This window comes from Leguminivora glycinivorella, chromosome 12 (genome assembly GCF_023078275.1).
Source record: "Leguminivora glycinivorella isolate SPB_JAAS2020 chromosome 12, LegGlyc_1.1, whole genome shotgun sequence".
Taxonomy (NCBI): domain Eukaryota; kingdom Metazoa; phylum Arthropoda; class Insecta; order Lepidoptera; family Tortricidae; genus Leguminivora; species Leguminivora glycinivorella.
This window is the reverse complement of record NC_062982.1, coordinates 8,749,561-8,777,559: the sequence shown is the minus strand read 5'-3', so window position 1 is coordinate 8,777,559 and position 27,999 is coordinate 8,749,561. Positions and strand designations below refer to the sequence as shown.

General features: G+C 39.1%; 1 protein-coding gene across 1 annotated transcript; it reads left to right on the top strand.

Moving 5' to 3' along the window:
• Nucleotides 1-27,993, top strand: LOC125231980 (protein disulfide-isomerase). Its single transcript, XM_048137587.1, has 11 exons — nt 1-236; nt 402-599; nt 895-1,166; nt 2,199-2,366; nt 14,981-15,090; nt 16,500-16,620; nt 20,459-20,625; nt 24,810-24,850; nt 25,767-25,927; nt 26,664-26,753; nt 27,135-27,993. The coding sequence occupies exons 1-11, from the start codon at nt 89-91 to the stop codon at nt 27,180-27,182; spliced, it is 1,524 nt and encodes a 507-aa protein (XP_047993544.1). The 5' UTR covers nt 1-88; the 3' UTR covers nt 27,183-27,993.
• The last annotated feature ends 6 nt before the right edge of the window (nt 27,994-27,999 follow it).

Here is a 27,999-nt window from a genome sequence, read left to right as displayed (position 1 = left end):
TGAATGAAGTGGCATAAAATTTCGGCTTTGTCGGCATTTCGTAGTTCTTCGTCTTCCGAGTAGGTTTTAAGTGGCCGGCTAGTTCAAAATGCGTTTTCTTTTACTTACCGTAGCGATAGCCCTTCTGGGCGCCGCACTCGGAGACGATGTACCTACAGAGGAGAATGTACTTGTGTTGAGCAAATCTAACTTTGACACCACAGTCCAGGCGAACAACTTCATCCTGGTGGAATTCTGTAAGTTTTAGCTAATTTACATAAATTAACTGAATATTTCAATGCTATTATACGAAATAACGTGTAGTTTTTTTATCGTTTTTGTGCATAGAGGGTATTGACACGTCAAGATGCCGGTACAGTTATAATGCTTTGTGTAGGTAGTTGAAAACGTGTTTTTTGTAGATGCGCCATGGTGCGGACACTGCAAGTCGCTGGCGCCGGAGTACGCCAAGGCGGCGACCAAGCTGTTGGAAGAGGAGTCTCCCATCAAGCTGGCGAAGGTGGACGCCACCCAGGAGCAGGAACTCGCCGAGAACTACGGCGTACGTGGCTACCCCACCCTCAAATTCTTCAAGAACGGCAGCCCCATTGACTACACTGGTACGTAAAAATAGCATTTTTCATTATCTCAATATTTTATGTGGTTGTCTTATAGTCATTAAGCACTAGTGTGACTCATTAACAGTGTGTCTAATTGGCTGTTAACTGATTACATAGTTGATTAAGACATTTTGATTTGAATTACACACATAAACTTTTATGCCTCTTATGGAATTTCTTAGTTTTTACCAACTTTCATACACATTTTAATCTAAAATACCTTTCAAATTCATGCATACAATATCTAAATGTTTAGTCCTTTGGAAAAGTTTTAGACACAATATGTCTTCCCTAGGTGGTCGTCAGGCTGATGACATCATCTCTTGGCTCAAGAAGAAGACTGGTCCTCCAGCGGTTGCTGTGACTTCAGCCGAACAGGCTAAGGAGCTGATCTCTGCCAACAACGTGATTGTGTTTGGTTTCTTCCCCAACCAGGAGACCACTAAGGCCAAGGCCTTCCTGAACACCGCTGGGCTTGTGGACGACCAAGTCTTCGCCATTGTCTCTGACGAGAAGCTGATTAAGGAATTGGAAGCTGAGGCTGAGGATGTTGTTCTGTACAAAAACGTAAGTTATTATCACTTTTATTCATAAATCTTGTTCCTTTGTTAATTTTTGTTTCTGTTCTAAAAAAACATACAACAAAAAGTAAAAAACAACCATTATCAGAGGCTAGACATTTATTAATATCTCTAAAATTATTTCAAACCAAATAAGTTGCACATAAAAAATAAGTACAAATGTTGGACTTAATGCCTCAAGGCATTCTATACCAGTCAACCACTATTCTATTGTTTTTGAAATTATGTACTTTTACAAACACATGCATACTTGAAGCTGCTTAAAAAAACATTTTCCTATGATAACTTGTCCTTTAAAAAAAAGATGAGTTTAAAACTTTGCAGCTTTTACTCAATATTATTACAACTGCTTGATATCTCCAGATATCTCATTCAATAAAATTTACAATAGCTACAAAATAATTCATATTTTGAATATTTTTACAGTAAACTGATAAGATTTCAGCGATAAAGTCGTGGCATTGACCTAGGAGTCAAAATTTGTTGCATTCACGTGTTTGTTGCATACCTACTGTGTTATCTTAGTAGCTGATAACACTGATAATAATAGATTAAAAACTGTGAGCAAAAACAATAATGTGTAATTATGACTAATTTCTTAGTTTTCTTAAGTATTTTTTAAATCCTTTACTTGTTACATCACCATTAGTTATAAAAAGATTTAATTAAATCTGCCTCTTCCGTGGACTTTACGATACAAATTTAAAGATATGGTTTTATTCGTAACACATCAATGTTAACAATTAATAATAGAAACTTATAAGATATTCATCAAATTAATAAAAATAGAAAGTTCAAATACTTAACATTCTTAACACATCATAGATGATAAACAAGTGACTTATATATATGTAGATTTAAACTAACAAACATAGCCTTCAAAGTCTTTTTACTTTATGATCATTATTATATTCACATAAAAGTACACAAAACATTAAATTGACATAATATTGCTTATAAAAAAAACTATCACCTATCTGATAACCTTCCTCCCATTAACCATCTAACTTACCAACAGTTCGAGGAGCCCCGCGTTAAGTTCGAAGAGGCTGTGTTCGATGAGGATGCCTTCAAGAAGTGGGTGTTCGTCCAGAGCATGCCCCTCGTCGTTGAGTTCTCCCACGAGACCGCCTCCAAGATCTTCGGTGGACAGATCAAGTACCATCTCCTGCTCTTCCTGTCCAAGGTAAGAATCTTATCCAAATTAAAATAAACATTATACACTATAGAAAAAGCGACTTAGGGTTACTTGCACCAAACTGTCTGTCACCAAATTCATAGATTTCTGCGCGACGTTGGTCTCTGTTAACTGTGATTGATTTAACTGGCCCTAAGTCCACAGGGTCCGAAAAAAATTCGGGTCTTCAGGTCTAACGTCCTTACCACTAGACTACCCGGCAGCCATGGTACCTGTCGAAAATTCTCTGGTGTGTACTATCTTTGAAAGTACCAAATGTACAATCGCCCTCGAGTAGGGAAATTGTAGTTGAGAAAATCTAACGATCTATGCCAGTGAAAGCGAATCAAATCGAAAGGCCAACTCACCCTGTCTCCGCTCGGCGAACAGCTGGTCGGTACCGACTCTCCTCGATGGCGGGCTGGTGCTGGAGACGTCGCGGTGAGGGCCTTGATCACCTCAATCGACAATTTTAGCGAGTTTTTGATTTTCGCGACGAACGAGCTTGCGCACAGGGCAATGAGCAGCCATCAAATCGATCTACCTTCAACTGGCTTTTATAAATGTCAAATTAATTCGAAGAAACTACCCTACGTACTGTCACTAATAGAATTGCGTTCCATTTTACGATATACGAAAAAGGACATGAATTTAAAAATACCTAAATATATACCTAAACTAAAGTGAGTATGGTGTCCGGATCGATCATTCCGCCCACCAAATACGAAGTATTTTAAGAATAAGCTAGTCTATGGGTAAAGGGCACACCTTTACCAGAGGTCGTTGTATTAGACCTGACTGTGACCGAAGTGTGGCTACGCGGGAGGTTCCGTCCTTGCCCGGATGCAACGATACTATACGACCAAGTGACCAATGAAGCGGTTTCAGTTGTTCATCTTTAATTAATACTAATGCACCGAGCTTGGGCTCATCAATATCCGAATGCCATTTCGCGCGTTGATTTAACGTATGCAAGTACTCTAAATGCCATCGCTTCCAGAAATCGCGGTGAAGTTTCTGTACTAGCTGCCAGCGATTTGAGATGGACATATTCGTTTCGGTGGTTGAAGTGTCCACGAGCGAAGTCAAGGGCTCTAAAGTGAGAAAATGTCCCGGCGTTAGCACGGACATGTCATTAGGATCGGAGCTCATCTCACAGAGTGGCCGTGAGTTGAGCGTTGACTCGATTTGAGCTGCCACCGTCAGAAATTCTTCGTAAGTTAAGATTTGGTTTCCTACAACGCGAGCGAGATGTGTTTTAAATGATTCAATATTAGATTCCCACAGGCCGCCGAAATGGGATGCGGCTGGTGGATTGAAAGAGAATTCGATATTCTCACGAGAAACCGCCTCTTGCATGAGTGGCAGCAATGCGTTATAAGCTCCTACGAAATTCGTACCCCGGTCACAATGTATGCGCTGGCAACGGCCACGACGAGCGATAAATCGACGCAAGGCAGCGAGAAAGGCTTCTGTGGTTAGTCCTATAACAAGTTCGATATGAGAGGCCTTAGTCGCGAAACATATGAATAAACATACGTGTGTTTTAAAGGGCCTGGCTCCACGATAACGTTTAATGTACGTGGGAAAGGGACCCGCGAAGTCGACACCTATACACGAGAAAGGCTTTACTTGCGAAATTCGAGTCTTAGGGAGATCTGCCATGCGAGGCACCAAAGGTTTTGGATTAGCGCGAAAGCATTTTATACATTTCGATAGGCGAGAACTAATTACACGTTTAGATGCGAGGATCCAAAAATTTTGTGCGATCAGGAAATGGAGTGTGCGTAACCCCGGATGTTGATTATCATTGTGTACTTGGTCGACAACGAGGTGCGTCATACGGTCCTGGCTGGGGAGAAGTAAGGGGTGCTTGCAATCATAATCAAGTTCGGAGTGAACCAGCCTACCGCCCACCCTCAACAAGCCTGACCTATCGATAAAGACGCTTAGTTTTTTGAATTGCTTGGGCAATTTTTTACCTATTTTTAAGGCATTAAACTCGTCAGAAAATGACTTTTCTTGAGTTAGTTTTACTAGATGTGTAAGAGCACCGTCGAGTTCCGATTGAACAAGCGGGCCGAAACGTCTACTGTTAGGGGAGCGACAGTTATTTACGAAACGAAGAATGTAAGCGACGACGCGCTTAGTTTTATTCAGACTTGAATGTCTGGATAAGAAATCGTCAAGCTGATTGACAGCAATGAACAGTGTGGTCTGCTTGAGAACACTTCGTTCTTCCGATAGATCCGATTGCGATTCGATGGTTGATGGTGGCTTTGGCCAACAGCTACTGTCATGTGCTAACCAAGCGGGGCCTGTCCACCATAAAGGGTGGTTTACAAGTTCTCGGACGGTTACTCCGCGAGAGGCACAATCGGCAGGATTGGTTTCTGACGTGACATGGCGCCAATGACCAGCCGGTATTTTGTCCTGTATGTGGCTTACGCGATTACTGACGTAAGTCTTCCAACGATGCGATGGCGAGCGTAACCAGGAGAGTGTTACGGTAGAATCTGACCAACAGAATACGTCTTCAAATTTGATGTCTCTGTCGTAGATCTCCTTTACGTGTACAACGAGGTCTGTCAGCAAAACTGCAGCGCAAAGTTCCAGTCGAGGAATAGAGGTGCGTTTCAAAGGCGAGACTTTGCAGCGTGACATTATCAAATGGGTGGTGATGCTACCATCACCGTGCTCGATGCGAAAGTAAATGACCGCTGAATATCCTGCTTCAGAAGCGTCACAGAAGCCATGCAGTTGAACACTGCAGGACTTCGTCGATAGGATGAATCGAGGTATCTCGAGAGACGACAATAACTCGAGATCTGTACGATAACGAAGCCAGCTTTGGTTGATGTTGGGGGTGCTACCACGTCCCAATCCAGACCAAGAGTCCAAAGATCTTGTATTATGCGTTTAAACGAGAGTGTCAAGGGTGTAAGAAACCCAAGAGGGTCAAATATGCGCGCCAATTCTGAAAGAATGTTTCTTTTGGTGCACTTTTCATGAAGCGGATTGACAGTGAAGGTGAACGCGTCTGTGGACGGGTTCCACTCCATACCGAGCACCTTAACAGGAGATGTCGGTTCCGAATCGAAAGAGAGCGTCTTATTATGACAATGGGCTGGGTCGAGACTCTCGAGCAGACGGGGACAGTTACTCGACCACTTACGGAGTTCAAAACATCCCCTCTCTAAGATCTTTATGACCTGAGACTGAAGGTCGAGCGCTGATTCGACAGATTCAGCGCCTGTCACTACGTCGTCGACGTAAATGTCCCGTTTAAGGACTTCAGCTGCACGAGGATATTCTGTGCCTTCGTCGATGGCTAATTGGACCAATGCACGAATTGCGAGAAAGCTAGATGAAGACATACCGTATGTCACGGTATTTAAGCGAAATTCTTGTATAGGTTCGTCGAGTGAGAACCTGAACAAAATGCGTTGAAAGTCTCGATCACTAAGAGAGACTAAGATTTGTCGATACATTTGACGTATGTCGGCTGTGAAGACAACCGCATGCAAACGAAAACGAAGTAATATCGAAACGAGATCAGATTGCAGTTTCGATCCAACCAGCAACTGATCATTCAACGAGGGACCTCCAGCAGGCTGAGCAGTAGCGTCGAAAACTACCCGCAATTTGGTAGTGGAGCTGCTGGGCTTAAGCACGCAGAAATGTGCCAAGTGGTAAGCTCGGCCATCCGATCGAGGTGCGACCGGGTCCATATGTCCAGCATCGAGATAATCACGCATAAAGTTATTGTATTCTGTCCGAAGTTCCGGTTCACGAGAGAGTCTCTTTTCGAGAGAATTTAGGCGGCGCTCGGCAAGAGCGCGCGAGTCACCAAAATGCGGATCGACGTTTCGGAACGGTAAGTTTACGATATATCGTCCGTTCGGATCACGTGTATGAGTCGAGGCGAATATTTTCTCACACATGACTTCATCGTCAGTTAAAGGCGAAGCCTTCGGAAGACTTTCTATCTCCCAAAATTTTCGAATTTGGGAATCGAGCGATTCGATTGAGCAAAACAACGAAGTTTGCGAATGGGGAGTGGCGGAAGGAGCGCTTCCCATGACTACCCAACCAAGTTTGGTCTCAAAGATTGTGGGTCCGTTATCACATTCGTGGCGGTTACCCATGAAGATTTTACAAAAAACATCTACTCCCACTAAGATGTCGATACCCCCAGGTTTGTCAAAGTTAGAGTCGGCGAGATCGAATGCGTTGACGCATGGCAAACGGTCGATGTCAATTTTTACTGCAGGCTGATCGCTGCAGATTTTGGGTGCGACAATGGCTTCGATGCACATTTCGAAGTCAGACTTCATGCTGCGAATATTAAGAGTGGTATAGGAGGTCGACAATGTTGACACCTCACATACACCCTCGATCGAGGAATATTTATGTCGAATCGGAAGTCCAAGTCGCTGGGCGCAACGTCGCGTGATGAGATTGGGCTGACTGCAATTGTCTATGACAAGACGAATTTTTTGATAACTACCGAAATTATCGAGTACCTCCACGTATGCTGTGGCAAAAAGCGAAATTTGACCCACAGGTGCTGAACCAGACGCAATCATGGTCACCTGTTTATCAGGCACCTGCGTCGGGGTATCGAGAAGCGAAGACGACGAGCAAGTCGCGGCGCCAGGGCTAGTGGCGGCCGAGGAGCCGACACTGACCTTGGGCTTACCACCATCGACATCGAAATGAATAGTAGTGTGGTGGGCGACGTTACATTTCAAACAACGAGATTTCGATGGGCAAGTTTTGACTACGTGTCCCGAGCGTAAGCAGTTGACGCAGAGCCGATTGTCCTTGACAACAGAAAAACGCTCGTGAGGAGTCTTGTTCCGATATTCAATGCATTTAGCAAGATCATGATTCGACTTGCACAACGCACAACACGGTTCAATCGGAGCGGCGCTAGTGGCCACTAACGTTTTATAGACGGCGGCCGCAGGAGTACGTTCCTGTGTCGCGCGCCAGGCGGCGGCGCGCGGCGCGGCGGGCGCGCGCGCGGGGCGCTCGGGCGCGGCGGCGGGCGCGCGCGGCGGCCAAGCGGCGACACTCTCTGTGAGCGAGGCGAGTTCCAAAGCTTGACCGGCCTTATTCACATATTCCAACAACGACTCGAAAGAAGGTACATCCTTGCTGTCGTTCTGCAACTCAAAACGACGGCGGGTGTCCTGGTCCAATTTATTGATCAACAAATAGAACAATGGGAAGTCCCAATCGTTGACGGGAAATCTTAAGTTTTTCAAAACCGCGATGTTTTCTTTGAAGGTGTCTACCAGTCGACGTAATTCACTGGGAGAATTAGATTTCAACGAAGCGTTCTGAATTTCCTCCCAATGACGAAAAGCTAATTTTCGTTTGTTGTTGTATCGATCGATCAAGGCCGCGTAGGCATCTAAATAATTGCTATCCGATAAAGGAAAACCTTTTAACAATTGCAATGGTTCACCCGAAAGAAGTGTCATCAAAATTGAGAACCGCTCAATATTTGACAGTCGTTTGTTTTGATGTACCATTGTGTTAAACATATCGTAAAATGTTCCCCATGATTTAATATTGCCATCGAAGTGGACAAGATTCAGGCGAGGCAACTTGACGGACAAATCGGTTCTATTTGTCTCGCCCTCGGTAGTGGTCGCGGAGGACAACGAAGTGTGAATTTCAATTATTTGAAAATATTTGTCGTCAAATTCTTGACGCACGACATCCTCCTGTTCTAACTCGTTCGCATCTGTTATTTCCGAAATGAGTTTCATGTGGTGGGTTTCAAAACTAGAACAATAGCCGTCTATTTTGCTAAATCTAGACATAAACAACGGTAATCGCGAGGAATCCACCTTAGCCTGTAATCCGGCCGCTAAACATTCATCGATCCGTTTGATCGATATTTCACGTTTTAATTGCAAATTACGACGTGCGAGTGCCTTAGACATTGTCACTTCAAATATGTAATAACCACGTTAATCTAATGTAAATGTAACCTATTCGACATATAAAACAACTTGTAGTACAAACAATTTTCAACCTTATTTACTATGGTGTAAGGTCCACCAGCTACGACACTATTACAGAAAAATATTTCTTTCAATTGATAAGTGAGAGTAATTATTTATAACGATGAGTGCCTAAACTAACGCATTATTTTTAAATGAGTTTAATAAAGGGAAGACAAAAACACTAGTTAGGTAAATTATTTCAATTAGAAAAACAAGCAGTTCGGTTCGCAGTGATATGTGCTGCCGTTGGAAAATAGACCCTAATGGATAGGAGTTAAGTCCTGAATACTTTGTGGGCTTGTGCCGATTATGAGTACGTAACGTAATTAATTATTTAGCAGAAAGTAGTTAATTGATTAGGATTAAAAACTATGTGATTTGCCTATGTGAATAATAATGGACATCTATCTGTGGTCATTATTCAATAATAATGCACGATATATGTATAGACTAAATACGTGGTAAACAATATTACTAATTTATCTTATGTTTTCGTACTATTATGTAAATTATATTTGTCTAACTATTATGTATTATCCACTTTACAAAATAACAATAACTAAATCTAATTATCGCTATTCTTAAAGTCCCAATTCAATACTATGTAGGTTGGTTATTATTACGTAATCACAAAAATAGCACGCGGTGCAGTGTTATCCGACCAAATTACGAAGTATTCTATTTCAACGGGTTATGACAACAAATTTAACACCTACTTTATTTGGTCGTATAATATGATTGCATCATCAATTTTGATCGTTCGAAAATCGAAATTTGAAATAACTTAGTATCCAGAAAGTTCCTGTTTTGAGGTAATTATGTCTAAAGCAGTTGAAATGAATGATTACTTATTGTCGGACTTTGGAAGCTAGGTAGGTACGAAAGCGAAGTGATCGATTGCCAAGATTAAGTATGTAATTTTGCGATGTATCTATGTATGTATATGAGCGAAACGAAACTAACGATATTATGGTAACGAAACGAAATTAGCGACAGTTTTAACGAAACGAAAGTGGTTCTACGTCACTCCTGGCCCCGAGACAGGTTAGCTGTTCTCAGTTTTAGGAGGATCCGCGGTCGAAGGAACAAATGTACAATCGCCCTCGAGTAGGGAAATTGTAGTTGAGAAAATCTAACGATCTATGCCAGTGAAAGCGAATCAAATCGAAAGGCCAACTCACCCTGTCTCCGCTCGGCGAACAGCTGGTCGGTACCGACTCTCCTCGATGGCGGGCTGGTGCTGGAGACGTCGCGGTGAGGGCCTTGATCACCTCAATCGACAATTTTAGCGAGTTTTTGATTTTCGCGACGAACGAGCTTGCGCACAGGGCAATGAGCAGCCATCAAATCGATCTACCTTCAACTGGCTTTTATAAATGTCAAATTAATTCGAAGAAACTACCCTACGTACTGTCACTAATAGAATTGCGTTCCATTTTACGATATACGAAAAAGGACATGAATTTAAAAATACCTAAATATATACCTAAACTAAAGTGAGTATGGTGTCCGGATCGATCAGCTACAGTTTGGCTTTTATCACCAATTTAATGGTTAATCAACCCAAACCATATCTAAAATTTGATTTCATATAAAGTTTTGTAGTTTTCTGGCGGGTTGCTTTACCATTTTATGTTGATACATAAAAGTTGAGTTGAAGGTTGGCTTCCTGACACATTCAGTTTCCAGTTTTGTGTCATCAAGTCATCATACTCATTATTTATTTATTGGCGCTCTTTCAAATGGTCCTATGTGTACCAACAGTCACTATGCTAACGTATAAATTGGGAAGTGACAAATGGGTGACTCATATTATTTCCTAATAAGAAAATTGCTTGGGTTATACCCAAACAAATTTATGAGCCGTACCTCCCTCTTGACAAACTATATTCTAATTTTCGTCTATTTATCGTTTATTACTTGATTGCTGGATTTCCTTGGTTAATTTAGAATATTGTTAAAAGGGTCTTTCTATGGCTGAATCAACTTTTTCTTGCCTGTTATTACCATGGTTACGGTCCTCTGTGTCACGCTGGTTTTATGCAAAATTATGCTACTGAAATTATACAAGCATGCATGTAGTCCATGTTTGTAGGTGGCAAATTAAGGAAAGGGCTTGTTAAGACCAGAAAAATGCATGTCTGCATAGTTTAATTAGCATAATTTTGCATAAAACCAGCGTAACTCAGGCGACCGTAACCATGGCAATAACAAGCAAGAAAACGTTGATTCACCCATGTATAAGTGTGTAACCTAAAATCACTTCATGAAAATACATAGAAATTTTGCATAAAACCAGCGTAACTCAGGCGACCGTAACCATGGCAATAACAAGCAAGAAAACGTAGATTCACCCATGTATAAGTGTGTAACCTAAAATCACTTCATGAAAATACATAGATATCCTTTCCAAAGCAATTGGAAGTGATTAAAGTTCAATTTCTATTTTAATGTTGTTTTTTTTTCAATTTTAAAACATTTCTCAATTGAAATTACCCTTCACACTATCTAACCTTGACACCTTAAGTGTTAATCGTTCAGTCCAGCCTTATCTAAAACCAATTTCCACTCAATTTGAATCTAACATCACAATCCATAAACAAAATTACATAGTTCCGTGATATTCTCATTTCATGGATCATTGAATCCTTCAATTCATGCACTTTATTGCAGATCTAGAAGGCCTGGGGCCCGTTTCTCGAAAGGTACAAGCCTTGTATTACAAGTGTGTTTCCATGACAACCCATACGATTTGACAGTTCGCGCACTTGTAATACAAGGCTTGTACCTTTCGAGAAACGGGCCCCTGCTAGGAATACCGAAGTCACTAGCATCTTTCTCTGTCACTCTCATTACGTCTTCATAGGGGTAAAAGAGGAAGATGTCTCGCAACTTTCGAACTTGGGTGCTCGCGGTAGGCCCTCGGTTCTCTCTAGTCGAGATGTATGTTTATAATGACGTTATCAATGCATTTCACACTGTAACTAGGGCAATTTCCTGCCAGTTATAATTAGTAAACGTTTGTAAGTACGTGTAAGTTGAGTAAGTTATGTGTTCATATGTACAAGTTTCACTTGATAAGTAATTAATGCATAGATAGCTTTATCGCCACACGGTTACTGCTTAAAATAAACAGAGAGATAAGATTTCAAGTTTCACTTGATAAGTAATTAATGCATAGATAGCTTTAGCCACGGTTACTGCTTAAAATAAACAGAGAGATAAGATTTCAGACGGTCTAGCCAGTTAGGTATTGGCCGGTTTGAACATTTAAAAAAAATTTGCTTGTATTGATGTACTATAATGCAGTGTGGTTATTAACCCTTAATGTGAAATTGTCAAATAAAGTCTAAGCTATGGTGGTAAATATATGCCCCCTGCCCTATAAGGGTTAAGAACAAAGACAGTAAATGTCATACCACCGAGTCGCTTAAAGAACTATTCACAAATCTTATTATTTGAGTCTGCCCGATAGATAGTCTGCCAGTGGACATAACTACTGACTAGATTAGTTACGTCTACTGTTCTTACTTAGACTGATATCAATTTATTAAATCGACATACAAATAACTAAAGCAAAAGTACCATAAGGTACAGCGGGGCAAATCTCGACTGGGGGGGAACTGTAACTGATCCATTTTTTCCATTATTACACTCTGATGTTGAGTTTTACATGTATCCGCTGAACATGCCAACCATATACTTATAACCGGTGGACACTCGATTTAATAATGCATTATAAGACATGGAAAAAAATGGACCAGTTACATTTTCCCCCCAGTCGAGAAATGCTCCGCTGGAATGTAATGTCATTTACAAAAACGCGTTCTTTGGCTTGTAATGCCATATTAATAAAGTTTAGATTTGACAAATCTGCGCGTCATTGTGAATGTAGATCGAATATCTACATCCACGTGTGCTATGATGTTTATTCTGGAGCATCGTCCCGTCGGTCGACATCATTTATCTTATATTTATCGGTTGATCACCTCGTAAACGATTTATAAAGACAATGCTCTACTTTTATGTCTGGAACTTTTTTCTAAGACATGTGCCTAGTTGCCTACATAAACACAAGAATAAAACGTGGTCTTGTTACTTTTCACATAAAATGTAACAAATGGTTCATACATTGGAGTTCATATACATCTACACACTTGCGCGAACAAAAATATCTGAACACGCATTTATGCTCGGAAATCTTAGAATCGTGTTCAGCGTGCGTAGCCAAATGCACAAACGCTCACGAAACGAAACGCTCGTAGATATCTATATCTCTATCGCTCGTTCGTATTGGCGCGACAGAGCCAGACTACCTTTCGCGGCCTTTCGTTTTCGTTTCGCGTCGCAGAAATGCCATTCGGCTACGGCACCAGATATTTTTGTTTGCGTAGATGAGATTTATTTATTTCTGGAAGAAAAAGACGCAGTGTTTTTTTTTACACAGACTGATAAAACAAAGGCTTTCACTAAAAGATCGTCAACTTAAAATTAAACAGAAGGAAAAAATAACGTAAATATGTAGACTTAAACGAATTCTTTTGTGAGTGTGTTTACTTCCCACAAGGCGAGATTTACTTGTATCTTTATATGAATAAACTGACAAAGCGGCTATATAGTAATCGACAAAGTGGGACGTTATCCTGTGCACACTGACATTTGTTCCATTTATAGCTCAGAATAAAATAGTATAAAGATGTTATCCAACGTCATGCCGTGTGAACAATGAACAGTGAACCCATCAATGGTGAAAGTTCGCAGGTCAGCCACGATTTACCTGTGAAAGCATAAGGTACTATCACTACTATACCGGTATTTCATTCTCATGGCTTAGAGATCACGTTTGGTGAAGAGAGCCATAATCAGATTTATACAAACACGTCATTCGCGAATATAACCTTTAGTAGCTTGACAATTGCAAGCCAAAGTAGGCGTTCTAGAAATTGTACCTACTGTCTCATCTTTTTTCATATATTATTTGTCGCAAGTGTAATGAAAATTATTGCGTGTACTCGAGTCTTGCTCTCATTAGCAATATTTAACTTCCGCCTCCCGTTACAAAATGTACTATCACCTTTTCCCAATCAAATACTCAATCAAAACGAGATGCTATTCCTTGGTATGTTCCCTCTTTCGGTCACACTTGTAAAAGTACTTATAAAAGTATTTAGTCCAGATTAAATACAAGTCCATGACGCATGAGCATGATTTTAATTGGAATCACTGCCTTAAGCATTACTAGTTTGCGCGTCGCAAAAAACGCACCGGCGTTTTTGTCTCGCAGATAAAGTGGATCAGTGAGTCCCGTTATTTTCTTGATAATTTCACATTGACAGCACAATTAATGTAAATGGAGTATGAAACGTTTAATACTTGTGAGATTACTTTCATTTGACACGTAGTTAAGTATTAATTTCATAGAATTGCACGATGTACAAATATTGTTACATATTGAATATATCTACGTTCTGCGTGATTGGCATTTTGTTGTGCCCACATACATTTATTATTATCTAGTTAGACTTATGTTTTAATTTGCAATATTTGGCAGACTCGATCGTCAGTTTTATAACGGTCTTGCCATTTAAACAATTAAAACTGAAAGGTCACGAACTCTCGATCATGTTGGCAGTATTAATAAAAGTTTTTTACTAAACTTTCTATCACTTGTAGAAAGTGCATCTCGGAATCCTCGAGAGTTTTCTAAACTTGAGTGATTACTGACTTGTCTTTACTGCGTCTAAGATTACAATTGATTATGAAGAATATTGGTATAGTTAACAATTAACGGCTGATGAGTCATAGAACCGGATTTTAACTTTACGAGTAATGTATCAGCAAAAATCAGCAGGCATTTCATCAGCAAAAAAGATTTGAACATGATATTTTTTTTGCTACGTGGAACAAGTTACTGTGACTTAGGTAACTGTATTATGTACAATAAGCGTGTTACTAATATATTATATTCAATAGGGAACTTGACTGTTCTTAAAATAAAATATTTTATACCATGTACAGAAGTTATTTTTAAATCTAATTTATATTTAATAAGTCAGGTAAAAATATATATAGTAACTGAATTGACCGTGACGTCACTCAATTCGATTGCATATTAATTCCATATTAGCAAGTCGTTCTAATTCGTTTTGACAGTTCTTAAAAAGAAGCTGATTTGACTAGGACGCAAGTAGCCTATTGTAATTTTAAATATAATTTGTTCGTAAAGAAAATTGTCTTTTAATGTATGAGAATCAATGTATTGACTTTCATTCTACTATATTATCTTTCCAAATATACTCTAGTCTATAATAGTCATTAATGGCATAACGAAGCGCCGATTGGCCAAATCTAACTTCTTAAAATATCAACAGGTCTTCTTAAGCTGAGTTTAGACCGGCAAGTTATTGCTGCAAGTTTTGAGATGCAACTATAGGTAAGAGTGAATGGCAAATATCTGCATCTCTTTCTTGCATATACCTCTGTCTCAAAACTTGCAGCAATAACTTGCACGTCTAAACTCAGCTTTAAATGAAACGATGTAGGTACTTATTAATCAATTGTTTTTTTTTTTTTTTACTTATAAAACTATGTTTGTCGTAGAAAAATGGTGACTTCGATAAGTACGTGCAAGAAATCAAGCCCGTTGCCAAGACCTACCGCGACAGGATCATGTCCGTGGCTATCGACACCGACGAGGACGACCACGCCAGGTAAACTATACTTTATTGGTTCACTAATAATTATTTCCCCCAATATTTATTTATATTTTTCAAGCAATATGCTATATCAGGGACCTCGAAAGGTACAAGCCTTGTATTGCAAGTGCGCGAACTGTAAAATCGTATGGGTCATAGAAGCTACAAGTTACAATTTACAAGCACTTGTCAATGTCTAATGTGACAAGTTGGAAAGAGACTTCCGCTTGTAACTTGTAACTTTCAGTTTTGAGAAATGGCCCCGGTTATAGGTACAACTACAAATATTATGAGTAATTTTCTATACAGGGTGCTCGCGAGGAACATAATTTTAACCACGCGTTTCAGAGGCCAAAAGAACGAAAAAAATTTTATACGAATTTGAAAACTTTTTGCCAAAAAAATTTTTTCTTGTCACTTTTTGACATCTGTCAATGAGGAATATAAGATCCACAATGGCGCATCAACGCTGCTAAAAAGGCCTTTTGCATTGGATAACAATAAGATGTTTCTTTTTATTGGCAATAAATAAGTGAACCTTGGCGAAATCCAGAAATGTTTATGACATTTTGATTATGACATGACGCTGTTAAAATTACGCGGGTACTCGCGAGCACCTGTATATGTGATATGTGATTCTTTTTAGAACACACGACACTTAGAGAATCTAGCGTAATTTCATTTAGAGGTAGCGCAAGAACACGCATCTTATGCTAGCCAGGTCCGGAGTAACGGCCACGTCAGGCAGTAATCATTTGTAATGTAAGAACCAAACAATTTTGTAAGCATAGTGTGTACTAATTTATTTGTTTTTTTTTATTACTAGCAGTTTGAACAAGGAGCAAGTATTTTTTATTATTACTCATTTCTTAGAATTAGGTACTATGAATTAAAAGTGGCAGTCCTATGGCCGCGTTATTGGCATTTGGGCTGCTGGGCCCAACATCAACTTTGGTGCATTCCGACAAGGTTCACGATTATTCGCGGCGCACATTATTCTTGATGTTCAAAATAATATACTTTTCGCATACTACGAATTTACGATCCTCTGTACTTATTTATACTTACATTATAGTTACGGTGTAGGACCATTGCACACTGCATTAGGCATATAAGCCACAGATCTCCAAGATACGTCTGACGCGCGATGTTAAAAAAACGCGGTGTGCATAGGTCTCGGCCACAACATTGGTCTGAAACGGCAGCGGCGAGCGGCCGTCATAAATTGGAGCGAGACACAGCAATGTGACTTTTCATTCCGCTATCGCGTTAGGCCAACGTTGTGGCCAGGCCGTTAGGGAGGTATTCCAAATATCTTGGTTCAATACGAACTTGCGTCTCACATTTCAACAAAGCACTTGGATAAGTGGAATACCACCCTTAGTTAAAAACCGAGCAGAGACTGAATATTCATTTTTGTTTAGAATTCTGGAGTTCTTCGGCATGAAGAAGGACGAGACCCCGGCCGCCCGCCTGATCGCCCTGGAGCAAGACATGGCCAAGTACAAGCCTACCTCCAACGAGCTCTCTGCCAACGTTATTGAGGTAAGGAGATGATTATTCTTATGCTCTTATACCAAGGTAATTGGACACTAACCATTTTGCGTATTAACCCTTTTCTAGGCCCCGCCAATGTAGAAAGTTTAATACATAATCCAACGTGTACCCTAAAAATAGTGATGTTTTGGCAATAGATTTTAAGACGAGTCACTTTGGACAAGTGCAATCTAATTTGTACCCTGAATTGCAGTGTTGTAGAGTGTAAATCGACGATGAAACGTACTATGCCAAAGGGAAATATGTATTTGTTTAGTAATAACTGGTCCGAAACTGATTATTAAAAGAAGAAGCGAGGCCATCATAGGTTATGACTAAGTACTAAGACTTGAATGTAACGTCAATCGTTTAGATAATGTGTCTTGACTACATAAGGAGATGCTCATTTGTCCAGTGGACCATTTCTCAAAGATAAAAGTTACAAACAAAAGTCTCTTTTCAACTTATCATATTATGTAATTTGTAACTTGGAGCTTCGAGAAATGGGCCACAGTTAGTCAAGATGTAAAAACTAGGAGGATAGTAAGGATTTATAATGCTACATATAGTTTTTCACTTAGCTTTCGGTTATGTTCCAAACAAGTTTGCTAACTCATTACGTTACGCGGTTTACAGGAAAAAAAAACATATTAAGCATAGGCAAGTTTATTGATAGGAAAGGATTCAGGTTATGTAAAATAGTCAATAAATCAGTGTAGGAAACGATACTGATTATAGCGATGCATCACTACATAGTATAAAACAAAGTCGCTTTCTCTGTCCCTATGTCCCTATGTATGCTTAAATCTTTAAAACTACGCAACGGATTTTAATGCGGTTTTTTTTTTAGATAGATAGTGATTCTAGAGGAAGGTTTACATGTAGGTATAGTACCCGTGCGAAGCCGGGGCGGGTCGCTAGTTACTCACATAAATTATCTATCAAAACGCAATTTTTATGATAATATTTTAATCAGTTTACACGCTTTGTGTTCCAAACTATTAAACATTTATGATTCTCTGAACTTTTGTTATGTATAGAAAAACTTGGGTAGGATTATTACTTCTTTTTCACATAACTAGGACAGGTAATGTTACTTAAAGTAGACTACAACTTTAGGAGCATACCCGGGAAATTACTTACAAACGTACCAAAGAAACAACGATTCGTCAGTGACAAAACTTATAAGTCTAATAAAAGAATAAAATATTACTTAATGAGACAATGTCATAGAATTCTCATTTTACATTGTGTTACATTTCTAACAGTACACTTACTATTACTACTCTTCGATATAAGTCTTATCACAAGATTTATTAAACTATCAACGTGTCGAATGCGTGTATTACAAACATATTATTAACACATTAGTTTCACCTGTAACCGTGTGTTTTAAATCAAGAACGTTTGAAATAGATTTCGCATTTAGAAAATAACTCATAAAAATGTGTTATGTTTATAAATTTTAACGCGACGACGACTTTTATTGGTCTTCTTAACTTTTTACAAGATTTTATTCAACTTGCCTTGTTAGTATGTTAGTTTGGGTCGAAACGTAGAAGCTAAATTTGACCCACTTCCCGGTTTTCGATTGAGCAGAAATTTTGCAGACATATGTAAATCACGTGACAAGGCAATATTATAGTAACATGGAGCTGATCTGATGATGTAACAGAAAGGTGGTCATAGGAAGTCTGTTATGAAACGTCGTATCCCCACAGAGTAAAGGGTTTTTAGAAACGTCTTGGAGAGCAGTAGATGTCTGTTGAATTAAAGGTACAGTCGGCGATAATAGCTTGTGCCAGAAATGTTTTTTTGCAAAAAAACTTATTTGTACTCGAGGTGCCAGGCATACCTTTTGTTTTTTAACCCCCGATGCAAAAACGACAGGGTTTCTGTCGGTCTGTGTGTCTGTCTGGTATCGTAAGCTCCCAAGCGGCTGAACCGATTTAGGTTTAGTTTTTTTGTTTAAAAGTTGAATTAGTTGGGAGTGTCCTTAGCCATGTTTGATGGAAATCGGTGCACTATGTTGGGGTTTTTTAGGGTTCCGTAGTCAACTAGGAACCCTTATAGTTTCGCCATGTCTGTCTGTCCGTCCGTCCGCGGATAATCTCAGTAACCGTTAGCATTACCAATTTATTAATTGGTACCAATATCAATCACGCCAACAAAGTGCAAAAATAAAAACTGGAAAAAAATGTTTTATTAGGGTACCCCCCCTACATGTAAAGTGGGGGCTGTTTTTTTTTTATTCCAACCCCAACGTGTGATATATTGTTGGATAGGTATTTAAAAATGAATAACGGTTTACTAAGATCGTTTTTTCATAATATTAATATTTTCGGAAATAATCGCTCCTAAAGAAAAAAAAGTGCGTCCCCCCCCCCCCCCCTCTAACTTTTGAACCATATGTTTAAAAAATATGAAAAAATCACAAAAGTAGAACTTTATAAAGACTTTCTAGGAAAATTGTTACACTGAGCGTGGCCCGACACGCTCTTGGCCGGTTTTTGAATTTAAATTTGTGGTTAGGTTATATTTATATAATTAGAAAGGAAATGAGATAAATAAGACATGAACGAGTATTGGCGAAAGACATACCTATGAAAAGTTGTTATTCAACACTTTAAAAGACAATATTGTGATAAGCAAGGTAGGTATATACGAAATGAATTAAATGAAGTCACCTTATCAAGGGTAAAGTGCAAGTGTTATTCAGAAGTCACTATAGAATCTTATTTACTTTTACAATACATTAGTAACGGCTCTAGGTGTTACAATAAATACATTACGTATCTAACTTGAAGGAGAAAATGTAAAACGTCGTACTATATACGTGCGCAAACTTCAGTCGCTACTCGCTGCGAATTTCTTTCGCACTTGTGTCGTAAATAATTAAAACGTAACCTCCACGTGTCTGCTTGGTACAAATACATTCATAACTAAGTTATTTACATTTCAAATAAACAAGAAACGCTTTGTTATGCTAATTAACATACAAAGACAAATTACTACTTTAGTAGAATAAAAAAATAGAGTTACAAAAAGAAAAAAAAAATAGTAGCTTGGGTAAGAAAGATGAATCGCGTAGAAAATAACATCATCTTCCTTGCGTTATCCCGGCATTTGCTACTGCTCATGGGAATCTGGGGTCCGCTTTGACAACTAATCCCAATGATTTGGCGTAGGCACCAGTTTTACGAAAGCGACTGCCATCTGACCTTCCAACCAGAAGGGTAAATAGGCCTTATTGGAATTAGTCCGGTCTCCTCACGATGTTTTCCTTCATAAGAGCATAGCAAAATTTAGTTCATGCTATTAACAGGCGTCATTTAATAGAAGAATTAGATTAGCCATCGTCGCTTATGACATAAATCGTGCGAGTACGCGTGGCTTGGTTGTTGCCAGGCCATCACAGGTTAGATTTGTCAAAGTTCGCGATACCCTATCCCTGAATGATACAAACCTCCAAATACCAAATAAGGAGGTAGAAGTCGAACCAACTAAAAGAGGGGCATACCACGAGAATGTCGCTTACGACGTGCAATTCTTCTAATACTTCTGAAGACGCTAAGAAAGCGAAGTTGTTCTGACAACCTTTTCATGACTTGGTTAACCAATTTGGCAGTATTTTCTCGAGCTTTACGGATTTCATTGATTTAGCTGCCATACAAGGCAAAAGCATGTCGTAAGCGACTTTCTCGTAGAATGCATCAAGAGAATTTTAGCATTGCACGCTGCTTGGTTTCGTAGAGTAGATGGGGTGGCAAGAGTAGCGTGCTTTTGTTATGTTATGTAAATTTTAGAAAAATGCCCAGCCCAACTAACCCTTGAATTTGTTGTCCAGGAATTCGTCCAGTCCTTCTTCGCCGGAACCCTGAAGCAGCACCTCCTCAGCGAGACTCTGCCCTCCGACTGGGCCGCCAAGCCCGTCAAGGTGCTCGTCGCTACCAACTTCGATGAGGTCGTCTTTGACCCCAAAAAGAAGGTCCTTGTCGAGTTCTACGCCCCATGGTAAGTGGATTTACGACTTTATTACAAAGATTTTTGGCTTGACAACCTTTATGTTGCGTGTCGTGTGGTGCCGGAATCAAAAAATAATAGCGCCACCCCATCTTGTATAAGGCGATTAAGGAAATACTGATGGCGTCAAATATGCACATGAGTAAGGCTCGCCTCGCCCGCATCCTTAGGGCCCATTTAGACGGTACGAGATCCTTTCAGCGCATTTGACTGATGCTCTTTGTTTGTAACTCATTCGAAATTTATCTAAAATCGCATGCGAGTTTGCACCAAATCACCTTAAAAAAGACCTTTAACATTACAATACAAGTGCGTAAAAAAGGAAGTTTGAAACTAGTGTCGATAAATTAAAACACGACAGAAGGGAGTCTTAAAAATCGACACGAGTTACTAATTTCCTTTTCGCACGTGTATCGTACGACTTTTTTCAGTACAGATGACCCAAAAAGAAAAGTCGTAACTCGTGTCGAATGTCGATTTAAAACACTCCCTTCTGCCGTGTTTTAATTTATCGCCACTCGTTTCGAATGTTGTGTCTACTGCGATTTACTCGTCTTGAAACCTAAGGTAATATAGTCCAAGTCTTCGAGTAGTGACGGTCGTAAGTCACAGACGTGCAACTATGATCAAAAATGGCTGTCTAGGATTTTTGGCCAGACTTTTCATATTACATGGATGGCTCAAATAATCATGTCAACATACAAGTTTCGTATTTTTCCTAACAAAGCGTAATATCAATTTATATAGTCTTTCAAAGCATATCTCACGTGATAACAATACCCATAAATGTATACAAATTTGTTGTTTAAAAGATAACGATATTAAAACTGGTTTGGCCGCTTAAACGGATGTGAAGATATTGTGTATCTGCTACGTGCAAAAACAAAAAGTTTTGATAAAACACTTAATTAAATTCACGAAAAAACATGTTAACATGTGTATCGGGAAAGTGTATTATCAGATTATCACTAATTAATTCAATAAATTAAAACATGTTATCGGCAACTGAAAGGATAGTATCTTTTACCTGAAAACTTTACATAATATGCCTTCTAATCAGAATAAGTACTGTTTTTCTTTTATAAGGCCCTCGGAAAAGCAGCATAATGCTTCTTAAATCTTTTTCAATACGTAAGCCTAAACGAAGGAAGTTCAATGACCGGCCATGCTATGTTTTACGATACGCGGGGGACGTTATACTGAAACATTAACATAGCTTTACGGCCGATTGTGATTTACAATTTTATACGGCTAATAAAGTTAGTAAACCCATTCCTAATGTAACGCATATTGTTACTTTGATTTGTATTTATTTCTTGATTGATGTACAGTCAGCCAAAAAGTGGTTTACCACGTTTCGACCTTATGTGTTTAAAAATATAGAGTCGAAAAGTGGTACGCCATCGTTAAAAAACGAAAAATTCACATTCGCACCCTCAAAAAATTTAATGCGCCGCAAAAATTCACATTCTAACTCCCAATGTCAATGCCACATGAATATCCCGCCGAACCGATAACTAGCCATCGGCGGTCATTGACACCTTAACTGTTAACTCGTCCGGCCACTCGACAAACTTTACGTGCACGATACGACACACGTGTCGTGAGGGACTTATCTTGATATATCGCTCATCAGTTTCGCGTGGTTAACATTTGTCTATCCTCCTGTGTCCGAGAAGCATTTGTTTTTGCTTTTTAATTTGGAATTCTTAGTTACTCTTAAAAGTTCAAAATACATTTTTCTCAAACATGCAATGAAATATTGTCTTTACGTTCTTTAAAATGGGCTGGGAAGTATCGCTTTTTGGGCGCAACAACTCGAGAGGACTGTAAAGGGATTTCATATTATTTTTTAGGCCTAGGCCTGCAAAGTAACTTTTTTTTATAAAATATTGTCCTTTAGAGCATTTTTTTTTATTTCATTGTATGTTTGAGAAAAGCACTATACATGCCTCGGCGTGAAAACGGATTCCCGGCCTCGTATCCCTATCCCCACTTGTATATACCCACTATATATATACCCACTTGGCCGGAAATCCTCATTTTCCCGGCTCTGATGTAATGTACTATTGGAATATGTACGAAATAGATGGCTAGAAAAAAGAACACACCTTAAGACTGTAAAAAAAATCAGGTCAAGAGGCATACTTTCCATGTACGATACGACATACGTGATGGATTAATCTTGATAGGTATCGCAAAACTGTTACGCGTGGTTAAGATTTACTTTTATAGTAATTAGGTTAGTGGAATACAATGATGATTGAACACTCATTGACATTTTAAACAGTAAAAAATTCAATATTCATATCGAGTTAAAAAGCGTACTTTACGTGTACGATACGACATACGAAAGATTTATCTTGATAAGTATCACAAATCTGTTTCACCTGGTTAACATTTCCTTTAATAATTGGTTTAGTGGACTACTGTAAATTTTATCATTGACACTTTACACTGTAAAAAATACAATTAATAGGCATACTTTAGGATACGACATATTATGTGATTGATTTGTATTGATGCTTATCACAAATCAGTTCCGCATGATTAAGATTTACTGCTTTAATAATTGGGTTACTAGAGTACAATGGAATGATCGAGCGAGAGAGAGAGAGAAAGAGAGCGAATCAATAGTCAGTATGTACTTAAGAACTCGTAAATCGCAAAAAATCTTGTAGATTTTATAGTCATCACAATGATAAACCAGGCAACTGCATGCTGACAGTTTTCCTCGCACATTTTTCCGCAATTGGATAATAGCTCGTTGTCAAGGTTATAGGCGGCATAATCTGCAATTTTATAGCATGCTAGGATGGTTCTAACTGTAAGTATGAGTACTCAATAAAGAGGATCGAGTATTATAGAGAGTTACTGTCGAAGTAAAATGTATAATCACAGTGCACAGACTGCCATCTCTTGACACAGGCTTAGAACTTTTGAACGTCAGTTTTGTCAATTTGGCTCATATTCTTAATATAAGTGCCATCTAGCCGAGCGTTCCCCAAAGGTGTAACGCCATCTTGGCCACCGTACCTTTTTCTCTATGGCTTTGAGGTACGTTTCTTTCTTAGACTTTATCCGTCTATACGGAGCTACATATGTCTTTGATATAACGTACAATCAATGAGTACATAATATATACGATAACATTTCGTATGGAACCGTTTATCTTTCAGAGCACTATCGTATAGATTTTACATGCGATATAATTGTATGTAAATAAGAAAGCGGTATGACTATTACCTCGTTGAAATTGAATTAAAATATCAACAATATACGTGGCATTCATTGGCCCAGTTAACTTGAAACCATGATGCAATAGCTAGTCTGTTTGTCCTCTGTAATTTGCACAAGTGTTTTGTGAATCGCTCGTTATGAACATAAACATTGAAATATTTTATGTTAAGGCAGGCAGGGAACCATGCGTTTTGTAAGAATTTTTTTCTATTATTTTTTCCCTTTTACAGTTCTTGAAATAAAACTAAACCAACAACGTATTTGCACAAGTGTGTAGCGATGAATATTAATGAAATAAACTTGTTTTTTTCACGGTGGGTGTGTTTATATTAAAATGGATACTTTATGCGACCAAACCTGATCTTATTCTTCAAAAGAATAAAGGAATCTCCACACAAAATTATACAATGGTTTACACCCTACAATTTGCACAAGTGTCCCATGAATCGCTCATTAAGCTACACTCTGAATATTAACACAAACACGCTGTCAGTTATCCGCGTAGATGAACGTTATGGTAATGTCGTTGCTATGTCGCGCGGTGGGTAATCGAGATGTCGTGCGTGGCGGGGTGTTAAAAGCATTATATTGATCTAAATATAAAAATACTAGCTTTTACCCGCGGCTTCGCTCGAGTTAAATTCAAAATTGCGCATACAAATTTCCACCCCCCATTTTAGGGAAGTAGGAGGTTAGAAAGACAAAAAAGTAGCCTATGTCACTCACCATCTCTTCAACTCTCTCCACTTAGAAATCACGTCAATTCGTCGCTCCGTTTTGCCGTGAAAAACGGACGAACAGAAACACACACTTTCCCATTTATAATATTAGTATGATTTCTCTGATAAAAATAAAACCTCATATTTTAGGAATCGTAACTACAGTCTGGAAAATACAAGGTACATAAATATTGTCAAAGTTATTTTGTCCGACAGCGTGGATGAACATTATGGTAATGTCGTTGCTATGTCGCGCGGTGAGTAATCGACATGACGTCTGTAGGCGCGTGGCGGGATCAGTAGGCGGGGTGTTAAGGCAATCATGTCGATATAGATATAAAGTAGATTTATCGATGCGATAAAATTATGTCTATTAGGGATTGTGGCAATAGCATTTTGTGTATTGGTTTGATATTTAGCTAATTGATTATTGTGACTATTTTGTATTACATTTTCATGTATTGTTGATACATTTCTATGATCGTGTTTTACTATATAGGCTTAGCTTCGTACGTGACTCAAAGTCGACATATTACCACATAGAAAATTGTGATAATGAACAATACCTAGATAGTCTTGTGTAGCTGAGATTTAACCACCATATATGACAAATCGCTTCCGGATCTGACGAACAGGCGTTGCATGCATATTACATGAACACAGGCTGCGTTCGCAGTACCTACTCGAATATAACACGTAGCAGATGGGAACCTTTAGCTTTGTAATGTCTTGTACGATTATGTATAGGTTGCTAATCTTGCAATACATGCCTATGTAGGTCTTACTTTTAGACATCAATGGCCCACAGGTACAGACAATGTGAATTGCAGTGTCCTAAATTTGAGTAATTAAGTGACCATAGTCAGTCCAAAAATGTTTGCGAATGTTTAGCGTCCCATAGAAGATTTGAATTTACACCCTTTTCTAGTCACAAACTTATTTAACCGTCTGTAAGTAAAAACTTAAAGATTGCGTGAAGCGTGACATGGTCACATTTGATATTCCATGCAACCAGTGGCAGCGGCCGAAGACCGACCCACGTGGCGCCGTGTTGTCCATAGTAAAAACTTTCTCCTCCTTGAATTTTCACGAGCCCACTAAATAGAATTTCCGAATTGGGCTCAGCCACGAACGTCGCAGGATGCTGCTTGCATCACTGAGCCCACTAAATAGCCCTCGCCCTCAGCTGGGTGCCCATCTACGACAAGCTGGGCGAGCACTTCGAGGCCGACGATGACGTCGTCATCGCCAAGATCGACGCCACAGCCAACGAGCTGGAGCACACCAAGATCACCTCCTTCCCCACCATCAAGCTCTACACCAAGGACAACCAGGTCAGACTAAATATCTTAAAAAAACAAATATCTTGTCGACGCCAAACGGGCGCAGCAGGGGCACCTTATGCTAGATGTTAGACGTGCGCGAAACAGTATTTCAAAAAGTAGCTGTGTCACATCACTTTTCCAACAAAGTAACATCACACTGTGATATCACATCACACATTACTTGAATCATTATCCGAACAGCGCTCGGGTGCCCGCAAGACGGCACCATCCCACTCAAGTCATCACAGATATCACTCATGGTACAGTCAACCAATTGGAACCCTAGCCACTCTACAACCATGTCAAAATGACGAGCAGTAAGAGATTTCTTGCAATCTGATTTATAACGTCACTATGACATAGTTCTACAGTGGTTCCGATTGGTTGCCTGTACACAAACATCTTAGCTATTTCTCCATTACGTCTATCCCAACCAGCAATAAACATTACGAGCACCGTTTCAGTGGTTCGCGAGTTTCGCGACTTTGCGCTCGCGTGATACTTACACATGTCTACTAGGTGTCCACAGTCATTTCCGCATCGTACGCATCGCATCGCAATTCCGTCCACTGACATTGCGGTGCGTACGGCACGGATCGGTGGACGCACTTGTGTGACTTTCTATACAAAGAATACTGAACGCGATGCGTATGATGCGGGTCTGGTGATGGATAAAGGTTACCTTAAAGGAATTGGTCATGAGTAGCCGATCAAATAACTAAATATATTTTTTACTGTTCCTCAGGTCAAGGACTACAACGGTGAGAGGACGCTCGCCGGCATGACCAAATTCGTTGAGACTAACGGAGAGGGCGCCGAGCCTACGCCCAGTGTGGTGAGTTTTCCTTCACCTTTATTTTTTATTACTTAGACGTAATTTAGGAAAAGAACCAAATTTCCAAAAAAAATACAATAATTGTGAAAAGATAAAAAGAAATCGTAACTACTTTGAGTTAAACTCATTTAAAACTACTTTATTTCTGACGCAAAATACTTGATAAAGTATTCGCTAATAGATAACGAGATACGTGCACAGGATGCCCAAATATTATCTCAGTTGGTTACGCAACAAGTTGCTATAAACTCACGCTGTTTCCGACTACGCTATTTGTTGCGAACAAATCGTAATACGCCGATTTTGTTGTAGAAAAGTTTATATGACGTGTTATGAATGTTATGATTCAATCCAATAACAATGCTTTTCTTTAAATTCCAGAGCGACTATGAAGAGGAAGAGGAGCAGCCCGCCAGGGACGAGTTATAAGCCGTCTGCGTTAAAGAGACTTCCGTAGCATAGTCTGTATAGATTTATATTTACTTTTATACTTAATCTCACTGCATTTCGTTCGCTAGACTGTTACTTTACGGACTCTAAATTATGTTGGGTTGTACTGTTTACAAATTTGATATTTATTGTGAAATACTCTCCTTGGTTCAGCCGGAATAGAATACGGGAGACGATGGTGAAACGCACGTACCATCGAGAATATAGGCTTAGTTCTGCCGGCCAGTGTCCTCAGTGTATTGTATCTGTGGTAAGCATAATTTATTCGATGCGCTCAGCATTTACGTACAACACTAACATATTTATAATTTCTGTATCATAATGATATGTTATTAACACATTCCTTAGTTGGATACTAGAATTCATCGAACAAGCATTTTTAAGGACACAGGCGGTTTTTAATTTTTAACCAATGATTTGTGTCTATGGCCATATATTTTTTTTATTCCAGTGTTATTTTGGCCTCAGCAAAATGTGTTTTTATATTTTGTATAGTTTTCATCACAAAAATTATAATTTTAATCCGAAGTTATTTTTGTAACAATCAATGTATTTTTGTACTTGTTGTGTTTGTGTTAAATTAATAATGAAGGTGCTTTACTATCAATTTAAAATGTAACCCTGCCAGTTTTCGATCGATACATAATAATCGTTTCGGTGTTAGTTTGAAACTGTAAATATTGTTCAATGATACCCATATTAAATCGATTTGGAAGGCCAGGATACGTGTATGTATGGTGAAATACTTATTGTCGATACAGAAATTGATAAATAAACAAAATAAAACATACTTCTT